Genomic DNA, 15,710 nt, shown 5'->3' on the forward strand with positions numbered 1-15,710 from the left:
AAAATTTTTACGAGAAAAAGTGAAAGATATCTCAAATTTGAACGATCTAGCGTAGAGTTCAAACCGAGGAAGACGTACAGTAATGAAGACAATTTGTTTGATTATCTTATTGAAAGTAAAGGGGACAAGAAAATTAAATACGAACCATACATAAAATAATTACCTATATGATAGGGGTACAAATGTCGCCATTCAGAAAAAACTTCAAATATTCAAAAACAACTAATACTTTTTCCAAATGGTATAGGCGCTAGGAAAAAATGATTAAATATTATTATTGCATACTTCATGGACTGTTTACCGAAGTCTTACCATTGTGATAACTGATAAAATTACGATTTTTGACTTCTGAAACACCCACACATTTATGTACGCGCGTTTTACCAATTTTTAATAATAATACAGTAAAAACTAAATCTGCAAAATAGGTCATTTATAAATTACTATAATAATATTATTCATTCTTAAAACATGTATCCTTAAACATACCAAAATACATGATGTTGTTTTAAATAGATATTTTTAACTAAACAGGGCACAGTTAATTGTTAATTGTTATCAATAATTACTATAAACGCAGATAAGATTCATATTTTAAATATGTTGTATTACAATATTATTAATTTTTCTACAGATATCTGCAAAAATTCTAATTATATTATGTTGTAATTATTTGAAAAGCCTCGCTCTATGTACATACAATATACATATTTATATAATAATATAAATAAAAAAATATCATATTATTTATTATCTTTAAAATATAATATAACAAGCTGTCCAGACCCGGCGTTGCCCGAGATTTAGTCTGCCAGGGCTGAGTAAAATAATTCCCATTTTTTTAATGAGATACGAGTTCTATTTTAAATAATTTAAAAAAAAATGAATATGATTTATTGTACTCATAGAGCATCCCAAATGTCTCATTTGAAGCTCGGCAGAACTTTACATTACATCCTGTATATACATATATATATACTTTTATATCTTAATGGTTTTAAGATTAGATTAAAAAAAATATTTCTGTAAGGATTTGTTTATGCTCTCTAAAAGCTTTTAAAAGGAATGTGCTAAGGACTTAAATATTATATATATATACAATTAAACAGAAGAACTTATTTCGACAAGAAAAAAAAGATCGGGTTTTAACAAAAAAACAGAAAAACTATGAATGAGTTTTCTCATTGCCTTTTTGAGTTTTCTACTATTACCAATCACATAAGATTACGGATCGCTAAATTACTATTTGAGTAAATTGATTCACAGGAAAAAATGTATTTAAACACATCATTATAAAACCAAAACCTTCTCAGCTACTGAGCTACCGCATCGAAGCTCAAACTCTATATGAAACAAATAAGATTTTACATTAACAAATTATTTAGAAAAATATTACAACGTACGGTCAAGACACTACATTTATATTTATTTCATTTTTGTATTTAATTATGGTTCAAAGTGGTTTCAACTTAAACCTGTACGATTTTATTACCTAACTGTTCAGCCATAATATTGTTTAATAAACGCTAATAAAAAACGCTGTTTTTTGATCGGCGATTCGCCATTTTTAATAAACTTATCAACGACAAAAGCACGATGTTCTCCTGACCATATCATGTTGTTTAATAAAAACGGCATGTGTCAACAAAAACAAAGCCGTGGTCCCCACTACTGTACCCCCTTCACAGCTAAAGCAACACGTCACCAAAATCGGGGAGAACTTTCTGCCGGACCCTGTATATCTGCGTTCGCTCGCCCGTTTTCACCGGTTAACAACCCATACGACGCTATCGTAAATTAAAATAACAACACCAAACTTCAATTATTATTAAACGTTTATTCGAGTATATACACAGATAATAATAACGGCTGATTTGACAATACTACTACTACTTGTCGGCGGTCCGGTGACGGCCGTATTCATGTCGCCGGCGGCGGTCACCATTGCAGATAAGCTGCGCCGGGGTTTTGGTTAATGGGCAGTTAGGGAAGCACGACCTGGCCGGGTATTGTCATCGCGGTCCGGGTAATAGTCCAGATTTTTGGTTCTTTTTCCAAAATTGTGTTGTTAAATATTAATGTCTAATAAAATTCAAAATCTCCAACCCCCTCTTGGGAGGGGGGCTGAGGGGTTGACAAAATTTGACATGACTAATAAGTGTTTTATAAAAATGTCAACCTGATCGAACCATTTTCCGCCAAGTCATGGCAAATCGAGGTTGATTGAAAAACCGGACAAATTTTTTATCGGTTTTCCCCGGTTTTGGCGTTGAACTTGGCAAAGAATTGTTGACTTATTTTACTTTTTACCCACCAATGTACCAATCATATACAATTTCGGATCTAAAGTGGTGACTAGAGTTCAGACACACAAAAAAACATCTAGTTCAAAAAAAAAAAAAAAAAAAAACTAAAATCTTCATAGCTAGAACCTTAGACCACTCTATTCGAGTATTCGTTGAACTCTGAACGCCCATTCAATCCAGCATTAGTATATTATCAAGTTTTTATACTCTATTATTTAATCACAAACCATATGCTGACAGTAAGATTACACGCGTTTAACGGAATTGCGATACTTCGTGTATAGCACACACGGCGATTAACGGTATTTGTTTTACTTGGCTTCGCGCGACTAACCTAACCGTGTCGCTGGATAACCTTGCTTCAATGTCATAAAGCTTAAGATAAGACATTTCTATATAAAAACGGCTGTTGTGTGTTGAAGAAAATCAATACGAATAATAGAATATAGTTTTATAATTTTTCATTGCCAACTAACGAATTTAAGTGATGCAATTACCATTATTATATTACAATCGTTACAATTAATAGTTTTTTAATTTCATGTTGTTACTTGAAAAATACAAAAACAAAATTAATAAGTATATTTGAGTTTGCAAGTATTCCGTTCATGTGTAAAATAAGATTTTTTTTTATGATATTCATATGATTGATAACTTACATAGACTTCAAATGGTAATTAATGCAAGTATTTATTTAATATTATTAAGTTCAATAACTGAATCATTTTAATAAATGTCTACACATAGTAACATACCTTGGATATTATATATTAATTATTTATTTATTTAAACTGTTTGTTAAAAAAAACATAAGCTGTAATAAGCTGATTACATTTTACATTTTGTTTTAAATATAAGTAAACGAGGATTAACAAAGGTTTGCTTTACGTTGACTAGCAATAACTTTGGAATGAATATAAAAAAAAAAATGTTTAACTACTATAGTACAACATTATTCAAAATATATTTTTTTTAACTGAGTTAACTTAACTATCATTAAGTTATAAAATAAGTAATAAAGTTAACCCACTTAAAATATTTAATTAACTTAATTTACTTTCTTTAACCTACTTTTAAATAAGTATACACTATAACTATGTTTATGTATGCAGATTTTTCGAATTTTTTCCTTTTTACGTGTAAATTTTGTTTATAATAAAGAACGAAGGATAAGTTAAACCTGATTTTAAAGTTATTTACACAACTTTCATTTACCTCATTCAAAAAATTAAAAATAAAGAAAAAAATAACTTTCTCACTTTTGTAAGAAACGATATAATGCAAAGTGAAAAATTAAACGCTTTCTACTATCACTATAAAAATAGTTCTAAAAAGTCTGATAATATATAGGTTAAAATGATGACAGGCTACATTTAACAGTTATTTTGCATTTAGATGATCGTTTCGTGGTTATGCATCGCTTTAATGTTGTTTTTGAATTTTGGATCGTTTGCGTCGAAAGTGAAAATTGAAAATGGAATGATAAGAGGACAAACGCTGCGATCCAGAGACGGTCGAGTTTATTTGTCTTTTACCGGTATACCATACGCAAAGCCACCAGTCGGTGAATTAAGATTTAAGGTGAACGTCGGATTATCATTTGCTATGAAATGTTTTAAACTTGGTAAATGGACGGCGCGTTGAGAGAAAAATAATAGACTTTTTAAGTGGATAGCGCCGTCCACGGACTTTAGTGAAGTCACCGATTTATCCTATCTGGTTTTAGGCTCCGGAACCAGCCAACCCGTGGGACCATGTATTGGACGCTACGCAAGTGCCAAAAATATGTGTCCAACTTGATGCAGACGTAAGCGACGAAGACTGTTTGTACTTGAACGTGTACACTCCGAAGACAGGCAAAAAGAAGTTGCCGGTTATGTTTTGGATTCACGGGGGAGGATATCAAACGGGGCATGGTGGTCCTTCGTTATTCGGGCCGGAGTATTTTATGGACAAAGACGTGGTGATAGTAACAGTGAACTACAGAATTGGTGCACTAGGTCAGCTGTTATTAAGTCAAACTTGGATTTTAACTATTAATTAATTCTACGATACGCACTTTGTAGTCACTCGTTATATACTTAGAACAAATAAGAAAAATAATAGACAATCGTCAAACATTATAATAATACGATCCACTTTAGAATTTCAATTGCAACTGTCAGGCGTAGTTGAAATTTCTTAATATCAAATCCTCTATTTTGCTTTCGAAAAAAACTTTTTTAGTAATTGCTATCAAATAAGTTTCAAATTCTCGTTTTTTTTTGTGCGTCACATATTTAGACTCATCAATAAAGATATTTTCCCTGTAAATAACATGATCTTGGTCAATAGGTAAACTTATAACTTCTATTCACGTATTTCCTATTTTGCCCCACTAATTTTTCGACATTCTATTACGCAATTTATGTAAAATGACCAAAATCGATTTACCATTTGACGTCCACCCCAAATAAGTTCACTATAATGTAATATTATTATTTTTTTATTCGCATGGTAGTTTTTTCAATGTATTATTATAGTAAGTAATATCGTAGTAAAATACATTTGTAGGATTCTTAAGTTTCGAAGACGAGGTATTGCCGGGCAACTACGGAATGAAAGACCAAGTAATGGCCTTGAGATGGGTAAAAGACAACATTCGTTGGTTTAACGGCGACCCTAGTCAAGTGACGATTTTCGGCGGCAGTGCTGGAGGCAGTTGTTCGGGCTTGCACTTGTTGTCGCCGATGAGCAAAGGTCTCTTCCATAAAGCTATACTCCAAAGCGGATCGCCACTATGTCCGTGGGCCGTGGCCCCGCCTGGAAAAATGCGCGAGTATACTCAAGCTCTAACCACAATCACAGGATGTCAACACAACAGTTCAGCAGAAATCTTGCAGTGTCTCAGAAATCTACCGGCCAGTGATTTTATTCAATCTCAGCTAAAACTTTTGGTATGCTATACTACGTATTGACTCCATAAAGAATTGGTCAGTGCTTGAAGTTGGGAAAGAGGACATTGGCTCATATCATCCTGACGCAATATGGGGGTTGCCTTAATTACTTTTTAAAATTAATACATTACAATATCAACGCTCAATTATGTTGTTTAAAACAACGTGATCCCAATTTAAAATTTTTCAGAAGAAACTTGAAGTACGGGTATAATAGTAGGCGCTTGGGGTTAACGCAGCTCAGAGCTAAAAATGCAAGGTCAATTGGTTCATTTGTTGATAATTTCTTAAGCAAAGACGAAACCTTCCAAGTTAAATGTACTGATTTTTTTAAATATCTTCTCTCAAGTTTTTGGCCCATTTCAAGTACTGACCTACGGTTTATGACAACGGCGACCGTGTCAATAATATATTTCAGGGTTGGAAAAGTTTCCCTTTGATAATTTTTAGTCCTGTGGCGGAACGATGTAATTCGAAACAGCAACAGTTTCTTTGTCATCATCCGTTGGAAAAATTAGAAATCGTATCTCCCGTGCCTGTCATCGTCGGCTTAAACACCCACGAAGGGGGGTTGGTAGCTACTTGTAAGTTAAACTTATCGTCAAGTATCAACCAAAGTAACCAGATTTGACTTCAAATTTCACGCTGGATCGTTTTGTGTATTATAGCATTGTATAATCACACGTCCATGTTGTATCCCGAACTGGAGAGCGATTTCAACAGGTTATTATCGACGATGGTTTTCTTCAATGGTTACACCACACTGAAAGGTGTTGAGGAAATCGGCAAACGCGTTAAGGACCGTTATTTTTTATCCGGAAAATTGGAAGACAACTCTCATTCTCAGGCGGTCGAAGTAAATCATTTTGACTTGAGTTATTGAAAGTGATTCAGTTTTATTCGTGTATTTCTGTTTGTATTATATTTAATATAAGATGTTTGGTGACGCTATCTTTAATCATTGTGTGATGGATATGGCTTTAAGATGGTCGTCGCCGTTATACTTCTATCAGTACGGTTATCAAAATGAATTTTCCTACAACACGCTGTACGGAAGTTGCGGCAGACCTTTGGGGGTCACCCACGGTGACGAGCTGAATAGTTTGTTCAAGGGAGATGCACTGAATCCCAAAGATCTCAACGAACAAGACACTAAAGTGTCAAGGTTGATGATTAACATTTGGACCCGATTCGCTACTATCCGGTGTGTGATATTTACTAACTTAATAGATCCTAAAAATGTTAACTGAGATTAAAGTTAACATCTGTGAGATTAACATTTGGTATTATAATATGTTTTTCCATTTTAGTGAACCGACTATCGATGGGACAGAAAGCGGACCTCTCTGGCCGGTTTTCAATGCACACCAAGACACGCTACTTCGTGTGGCTTCAGATAAACCTATCTTGACAAGAAATCCCGCACTAAAAGACATGTATGATTTCTGGAAAAGTCTACCGCTTTTACGTCGGTTAAACATAAGCGATAAGTCTAAAAGTAGGTAAAAAAAAACGAGAAAACGTGAATCGGTAAAATTACCATTTTTTTAAACTAATTTATATTAAGTTAATTAAAAAAAAATCAAACTTTTTAAGTTGAAAATTAGTAATTTCAATTAAAAGTTAACTAGAAAGTATAATTATTTAAAAAAACATAAAATACTAATTCAATATACCTTTTCAATATGTTTTACTATTTTCGTTTACTAAAAAAACAGAATTACTCTTTGTTACGATTTCTTAGAGATATTTTTCATTTATAAAACACCCGCAGCCGCAAGGGGTAGTAAGTACAGGAAACAAGTATAGGTATTATTAATACAGATAATATGACATGTTAACGTTATTTTGTGATAAAATATTAACTCGTTAAGTTAAGTGTTTCAGGAAAAAGTATTTATAATGCAATGCCTAGCCTTACAAAATAATATAAAAGAACTTGCTTGATTGAAATTATTTTTTAATTTTTGATACAAAATAAGTAAATAATTTCTTCCATGTCATTTAAAAAAGTTAATATAGTCGTTATTTCTAAACTATGTATTGAGCGTTATACTTAGAATAATGAAAAAATCGCACCGTCTTACCCTCCGGAATATTGTTCTCTTTTAATTTTATAATGGGTGCTTTTACTCTAAAACCAAAATTAAGCGAGTTATTTTCAGTCTGCTTAAACATGTAGAGATGAAAAAATATTTTTGAATCGCTTTCAAGGATGCTGTTTAGTCCAAAAAATAAATTAACTACCAAAATAGAGTTTTAGTTATTGAACTAATAATTACACATCACAGTTTAACCTTTAAATTTAGATTTTGTAAAAAATTACCTATACTTTACTCCTTAAAAATGGGTGGTGCGACGCCGTCTTTAGACGCACCTTGTATTATAATATTATAGGCACTTATTATACAGCTATCTTCTTAGCTACATTAATAAGTAAACAATAAACATAAAAATATATGGCGTATTAATATACCTCTTATCGCAATACTCATAATAAGTCAACTATTTCATAAAATATATGTTTCATGGCCACTCTAGCATGCTATTAGATTTATCATTAACCTTCCAATGTTATCATTAAAACAAATATATATATAATGAACTAGAATAGATAGTAAGGTTGTACACTTGTTGTCGGTCGTAAAAATACACGTTATTTTTTTATTAAACGATCATAATTCGATAAAGTTTTTTTTATTACAATTTAAAGATAAAAAATATATATTTTAAATTAACTATACCACAATAGTACCACTTGATATTTTTAATTGTTATAATGTAATTAGATTAATAATAAGAAACGCTTAACGCTCGGCAAGTTAACTGATGACAGCTGGTACTAAACGGTTTGGAAATACAGACTAAGTACAAATAATAATTATGATGCACTATTATTATAACAAGGTAATTTAAACGTACATTTTAAATTGAATTAACAAAAAATTACTTATATTTATATACTCTTAGTATAAGAGTATATAAATATACTCTATGTTGGGTCTAAGTTGACCCAATATTTAGTCAAAGCGATTGAATATTTATTTTTTAGTTAATTTACACAATGATTTTCCTAGAATGGTAACTATGTGACAATTAGTATGTAAAATGTTAGTTATATCACAATTGTATAAAACAGTAACTAACAATATAATACACTCGTAAAAAATAATGTACTATACATATTGAGCATGTAAATCATTTTTAATTTTAATTTTAAATTAATATGTTTTATGTGCAAATCAAAAATCAAAATGTTTTTATTTTATTTCTGCACTAATTCTGAGATCGGAAAATAAAATAAAATAAAAAGCTCAATTTGTAATACATTTTTAAAATCTATTCAATCGTTTAGAGCACGATAAAAAACATACTAAACAGTATTTTTTTATAACTTTGGAGGTAATTTAAAAATAACTAGACGTTCAAGGAAAAATCTAAAAGATTCAGATTGAGCAAAAAAAAATTTAATAATAAATATATTTGATTTTTGTTTACAAAAAAGTAAAATTATATCGTATGGTGTGATGATGAAAATCGATAATAATTTATTTTCATTATTGATTAAATAGAAATGTCTAAACATGTATTTAATGGATTCAAAATAAAAAAAGGGTCATACTTATTTGCGTTTTAGTTTTGTAATATAATTTAAAAACATGACTTCTTCATACAAAATATCAACTAAAAAGCTCAAGGCCCCTGGATACCGACCATTTTTAAGGAGTTTTTTATAGGCAATGTTTAAGAAAAAAGTGGTTTTAAAAAATTTAAACCATGTCAATTAAATTACCGGTTAATTTGTATAAGCTTCGTGGTATTATTTTTAATTCTAAATCATTTTGTCTATGAGTAAAAGCCATTTTAGTTAATGATATAATAGTACATTTTTTTGTCCATTGCACAGGCTGAACCAGTGATCCGATAAGTAATCTGAAAACAAATTTAAATTCCTCATGAAGTTTACTTGAGATCGGTCAGCGTACTTTTTTGATATCTTATTTCTACTACGCATAAAACACACGTTTGAACATTTTATAAAATTTCAAATTTTAAAATCGAATTTGGTAAGGGTTAAGTTTAAGTTTTTTTAAAATACTCTAACCGATCACAAGTAAACTTTATGACAAATTCATATCTGTTTTTAGATTGCTCATCGGATCACTGGTTCGGCCTGTGCGATGGACAAATAATGATGTGTTTTGGCTAAAAAAACGTTCGGTATCCAGGGGCCTTAATATTAGAGATAATTCATAGAAATGAGTAAAATAGATAAAAATTCCTTAATCGATTACAAAGGTATTGCGGTTTACTTATAATCCGGGATTAATAAAAAATATTGGATTTATTTACATTTATTCCAATAATCCAGCATTGTGGATTACGGATTTTTTTTATTCCAGTTCAACATTATGAGTTACTAGATTAGTTGTATTCCAATAATCTTAAACATTTTTTTTTAAGTAACAATTTTATAGGCTTAAATTAAAAATGTATTTTAATATTTTTTTACTTTGCTGAGCTGGGAGGTATTTTTGATTAGTTAATAACAAAACAGATTGTTACAATTATGAATAATTTCCTCATTAGTTTGATAATGGTTCATTCATTTAAAGATATATTTAAAAAAAAATTAGATTTAAACAATAAAATCCTGCGTCACCCAGGATGTTCAAGAACGTTAAGTTCGTACAAACTACAACACGTGTATAATACAAATTAATCTTTACTTCAAAATATTCTAGAGTGTATAAACTGGAATTACTTTTTATCTGCTTTTATTAAGTATCCCTATTTTCTGGATTGACGACATATTTGTAATCCGCCACTAGATTAATGGATTATTTTTAACCCTGTAATCCTCTTACTTTGATTAACTAAAAAAATAATCCGTGTAATCCTGGATTAATAATTCCAGGCGCGTAGCCAGGAATTCCAAAGGGGGAGTGTTATCTAAAATATTTACTTCAAGTATAACTTAGCAAAATTTTATATTTTTTCGTCTAAAATAATTGCAATACAATATAGATCATATGTTATCTAAGGAATACATATAATGCAGCTACACAGCTATTATTTATTTACTAAATAACAATCAATAATATAGATTGTAGGAATGTGAAATCATAACACAGCCGAGGGGGGTGTTACAACACCATAACACCCCCCTCTCTACGCGCCTGAATAATTCTGTCCATTTCTAATACTATATATATGTTTATATAATGAAAAAGAATTCCTAAAATAAATATTTAATCTGTGCGAACTTGACCAAATTACTCCAAATTTGGGTAAACTTATTTTTATACTATAGAGATGAATTCAGAGAGTAAGAAAAAACCATTGTGTGTAATATTTTTATCACGTATCCAAATTAGATGGGTTTGTCTTTTATGTTTAGCTTTACCTTAATTGGTTATGCGTGATCGCTATGCTATTTATTGATTTAGTATACGGCGATTCATTGGAAATACAGACCAAAAAAGGAACTCTGAAGGGACAACAGTTGACATCACGAGATGGACGGCTGTACAACGCGTTTACCGGCATCCCTTATGCAAAGCCGCCTGTCGGTGCACTCCGATTTATGGTAAATTACACCAATAAGTAATATATCATTGATTTAATATTACGCCGATGAGCCACGCCATAGGCGTTTACCAGGATTAAAAACAAATGTTCTAACCACCCGGAGCAGTGGTCAGAAGCATTTTTGTTTTAGTTCCTGAAAGTTTTCTTAGCTTTGCTTATTAAATCAATAGTATAATATAAAAATGATTGGCATTTTATCGGTGTTTTACTTAATGGTTGTGTTCAAAGTTTCCAAAAATGTATTTTCCCAGGCTCCGGAAGAAGCTGAGCCTTGGAATGATACGTTGGACGCTACGGTCGAAGCCAATGCGTGTATTCAAAAAAAACTACCCAACAGCCAAGAAGACTGTTTATATTTGAACGTTTACACGCCTAAGGTTGAAGGGTCGACGCCAGTAATGTTTTGGATTCACGGTGGAGCTTTCTCCTCGGGTAGTGGTAGTATGGACATGTTCGGGCCGGATTACTTTATGGACAAAGACGTGGTAATAGTAACCATAAACTACCGGCTAGGCGTCTTAGGTAGGTAGAATATTAATATACTCATAAACCATAATAATAAAACATCCTGAGTGGCGTACATTCACGGAAGATTCCTGGATAAATCCATCTAGAACAAAAATAAGGATTCATGAGAGATAGTTATAATTTATTTGAATTCATTTTATTTTGTATATTTTGCAATAACTACCTATAAAGAAATACCAAATATATGTACAAAGAGCCAACCTCTTTTTTTTTATTAATATTTTATTCCTTAGTACCATTCAGGAACTATTTAACAACTAGTCAAATCACCTCGCCTTCAAATCTCTATATCATCCGCCATTTGAAAAATTATCCTAGTTTACTCCACATGTTTCCATGTCTTTATTCATAATATCCACTAATTGTTTTGTCTACCCTCGTTTTTTTATTTTAATTATTCATTTAAAAATAATCCCGTCTCTCGCATATACCCGTTTTCACTAAATTTCTATATTTCTCCTACTTTTGACACGCCTAAACCATCTCAATCGAAATTAATTTACGCAGTTTGATCATAATATTAGACATTGTTATTATGATAACGACTAGAATTAAATTAGTATTTTTTTTTTAAACGCTATACAGGTTATATGAGTACCGAAGACGACGTAATCCCGGGAAACTTCGGAATGAAAGACCAAGTAATGGCGTTGCGATGGGTCCAAGAAAATATAGCCCAGTTCGGTGGAGATCCTAATCAAGTGACAATTTTCGGCGCAAGTACCGGTGGAGTTTCGGTGGGCTATCACTTATTATCGCCGATGAGCAAAGGTCTATTTAACAAGGCCATAATGCAAAGCGGAAATCCACTATGTCTTTTTGGTGCGACCATGCCTGGCCTGGCACGTCAAAGGGCAGAGACTGTATTGAAAAAAGCACAATGTGACGCACACAACGCCGAAGATACGTTAAGGTGTCTTCGAAAACTTCCGGCTAATTTCTTTACCGAAGTTGCGCAAACGTTTAGAGTAAGCCGGAAATATTTTTTTTGAATTCGTTATATTTTATGTGTTTAGCAATTAGCCAATATCTTTTAGTACCTACTGTTTTTCACGAAGCGAATGTTTTAATAATGAAACTCACCCATTTCGTGTAATTGTAACAAATAATGATACATTAAATAGTATATATATATTTCATTAAGTGTTTATGTCAAGCGAGGAATTACTTAAAAGTGTAAATATTTAAGAATTTGAGGAAAAAATTCCACAATGTCTTCAATGATGTTCTACAATAATGTATATTTATATTTAAAATGTTAACGATTTTAAAATCTTAAATAATAACAGGAATTTCGCCATTATCCGACTACAGTGTTCACGCCTGTTTCCGAAAGATGTGATTCAGACGGTAATGCGTTTTTATGTCGCCATCAAATGTTAGATTTTAAACAAGAATCGTTTGTGCCGGTTTTAATGGGTTATAACTCTGGTGAAGGTGGAATGATCGCTGCAGGTATGTTCACTTGTACTTTTCTTGCTGTTTTGAGTTGACATTAACATGGTCTTCTCTTAACTGTTTAGACATATACAACGAGACTTCAGTAATGTATCAGGAAATTCAAAAGAATTTTAGTAATTTAAATTCTGTCATGATGAATTATAAGCAATATACAGAACATCAGGATTTGGAAGTTATCGGCCAACGGTTGCTGAAGCATTATTATCCAAATGGAAAAATAGAGGACCACACCCACTCACACACTGTAGAAGTAACGTTATTTGATTTCGACAGTTGACATTACTCATTAGACTTTTAATCCAAAATTAATGATCATATATTATTATGTGATGAAAATCGGTTGATTTTTCTTATTAAATTCATAGATTTCTTCAGGAAAAAAAGAGAAGAAAAGGAAAGATAAATACTTAATAGTACTAATGCATATTACAATAAATAATTAAGGGTGATCCATTTTATGTAAAACACTGATTTCTCGGAAAATATGAATATTTTTAAAATTATTTTTTCCCCTTTTTTCCTTTCATTCTGGAAAACCGAAGGACATGTGACAATTATAAGGGGAAATGTAATATATTTGCAAAGTCATAGCAAACAAACAGATTGATGCAAATTAAAAATTCAAACGCTAACATTATCTGAAAAAATATTTCTACATATTTATGGTATTAAAAACGTGTGTTGTCATTTTGAAAAAAGGAATTTCACACTTATTTTACTTATAAAGAATGAAGGTAAACATTTAATAATTACAAAAAAAATGTAGTAGAGACTAAACTGTGTACCTAAAAGTATAGAAAAAAAAATAATTTTCAAAATATTCTTGTGAGTGGCTTACATCAGAGGGATCACTAGGTATAAAATATATACGATAAAAATGTATGTTTACGTATTATATATTATATTACATGTGTTTAAATTTTTGTTTACAGGTAAGCATGGTAAATAACCTTTTTTTACAGAATCAACATACAAAAAAGAATTAAATAAAAGTTGCTGTAAAGTGGTTTACCTTACAGCAATTTTTTTTTAAATCTTTTTTTAATTTTAATTTTGTAAAACAGGTTATATACCATAGTTTCTTATAAATAAAAGACTTCTTTTCTGTAAATACATTTATCCGAAGTTTTTTAATAAACCTTTTGTGCATTTACATGTTGGAAAACTCGTGTTTCAATTTTTGTGCTGTTAGGTGATTTTACCTTTGGACCCATGATAGGCAAATTAAATGATAGTATCTGCCTTTTGCATTTTGTCATTAGTTGAAAATTATAATTAGAAAATAAATATTTTTTTTTAGTTGTATGGATAAGTATCTGTAAAATTAAATGCGTTTTGGTACATTTCATGCATTTAAACAATGTTGTAGATGGTGACTGACGGAAGTTTTCTCCGATGCCATCATTCAATGGCCAATCAATTGGCATCACCGGTGTATTTTTATATGTATAGTTATCAAAATGAATTTTCATTCAATAAACTATACGGAGAATGTAGAAAATCATTGGGAGTCACGCACGGTGATGAACTTAACAGTTTATTCAAAATGAAAAAACTGAATTCAACCCCATTAAACAAACGTGACAGCCAAGTGTCGAGGCTGATGATCGATATTTGGACCAAGTTTGCTTCATCCAGGTACGTAACGGTAACAACAAATTTACCTGTATGTTTTTAAAAACAATTTTAATTACATTATTTTAGTTTTGTTAATTTATTATTCCTCCGTACAAATACTTATTAATTTGTATCTTTTATTTAAGCGAGCCTACTGTTGACGGAACAAACAACACTTCAGTCTGGCCGATATTCCATTCGACTAAAAAGAAAAAGTTACTTTTAATCGATTCGGACAAACCGAAATTGATTGAAAATAGTTTTGAAAATAAATATAATTTTTGGAATACACTTCCGATACTTAACAAACTTCGAAAAGAAAATCTCTCATCAGTCAAAAAAATTGAACTTTAATTATGAACGTAGTTGTTGTATACATTTTTAATTGTACAATATTGTAAACCCCAGGGTGACGTGTATAATATTTAATTCCAGTGGTTGAATAGGTATCTATGTATTTGCTATTTATTAGGTATATAATAAATAAGTATATAGTACAGTTTATTTATTATTTTTAGATTATATTTTGTTGTAATTTAAACTTTTATTTTTATATCCAAAAACGATTAACACCAAATGGTTTCAATCTGAATGCGCTTATTGTAAGTTCATTGATCCATTACTAAAAATTAAGTTTTAAGCATTTTTTTTCTGGATCCAAACCTGGTCTCCGATTTATTTTAGTATGACATATAGTACTACCGATAAACAATGACAAACCAAAAAAATATCATAAACCCTTTGCCCCTAGTAGGAGAATTTTCTCTTTATTTCACTTTATCAAGCAGTTTTAGGAATTAAGGTCTGATAATTAGACCGAAGGTATATCTAGAATGGAACTGTAACATATATAAATTATTACATTTACTAGATTGATGCGATACTCTAGTTACGCATGTTATTTTAATATTTTTTATAATATAATGCTTTATACATAGTATTAACATATAGTTTAAATTTAATACAATATGAATAAATTGGATTAACATTAAATATAATCATAGTTACATGTATTGTAAGATTTGTATAGATGGCACATGAGTAGTTAGTACATGGTATAGGAGTAGAATACTTATTCGTTATAAAAAAAAATTGTCTCTTTTATACATTTTTTTTTTTGTTCTTAAACTTAACTGTGCAATAACAGTTAAGTAAAATAGTATTGAAATCTATAAAGACATATATTTTCCTTCTTTTTTTTTTTTTATTACTGTTCAGATTATAGAATAAGTTTAGCTAATCTTAATTATAAATGCCACTAATGTTATTA

The 15,710-nt window shown here is 30.7% G+C and overlaps 1 protein-coding gene across 1 annotated transcript; it reads left to right on the forward strand.

Moving 5' to 3' along the window:
• The first annotated feature begins 2,775 nt into the window (after positions 1-2,775).
• On the forward strand, positions 2,776-14,951 carry LOC126847405 (uncharacterized). The gene is made up of 15 exons (XM_050587610.1): positions 2,776-2,988; positions 3,702-3,887; positions 4,033-4,306; positions 4,860-5,242; positions 5,661-5,826; positions 5,911-6,098; positions 6,178-6,446; positions 6,553-6,740; positions 10,693-10,832; positions 11,086-11,356; positions 11,948-12,330; positions 12,652-12,817; positions 12,886-13,073; positions 14,193-14,461; positions 14,587-14,951. Exons 1-15 carry the CDS (start codon positions 2,950-2,952, stop codon positions 14,792-14,794), a joined length of 3,318 nt encoding a protein of 1,105 aa, XP_050443567.1. The 5' UTR covers positions 2,776-2,949; the 3' UTR covers positions 14,795-14,951.
• Positions 14,952-15,710: the final 759 nt, after the last annotated feature.

The sequence above is a fragment of the Adelges cooleyi genome, unplaced genomic scaffold, assembly GCF_023614345.1.
Source record: "Adelges cooleyi isolate 19-005CV unplaced genomic scaffold, UGA_ACOO_1.1 ACOO_flye_CR_arks_rails_tigmint_CR_PRNA_108, whole genome shotgun sequence".
NCBI classification, from domain to species: Eukaryota; Metazoa; Arthropoda; class Insecta; order Hemiptera; family Adelgidae; genus Adelges; species Adelges cooleyi.

Excerpts from the sequence above, each read along its gene's own strand:
- LOC126847405 (XM_050587610.1), top strand. The coding sequence starts at position 2,950 with ATGATTGATAACTTACATAGACTTCAAATGGTAATTAAT. Across the intron at positions 6,099-6,177 it reads CTCATTCTCAGGCGGTCGAA|ATGTTTGGTGACGCTATCTT; the intron begins GTAAATCATTTT and ends ATTTAATATAAG. Across the intron at positions 12,818-12,885 it reads AGGTGGAATGATCGCTGCAG|ACATATACAACGAGACTTCA; the intron begins GTATGTTCACTT and ends TTAACTGTTTAG.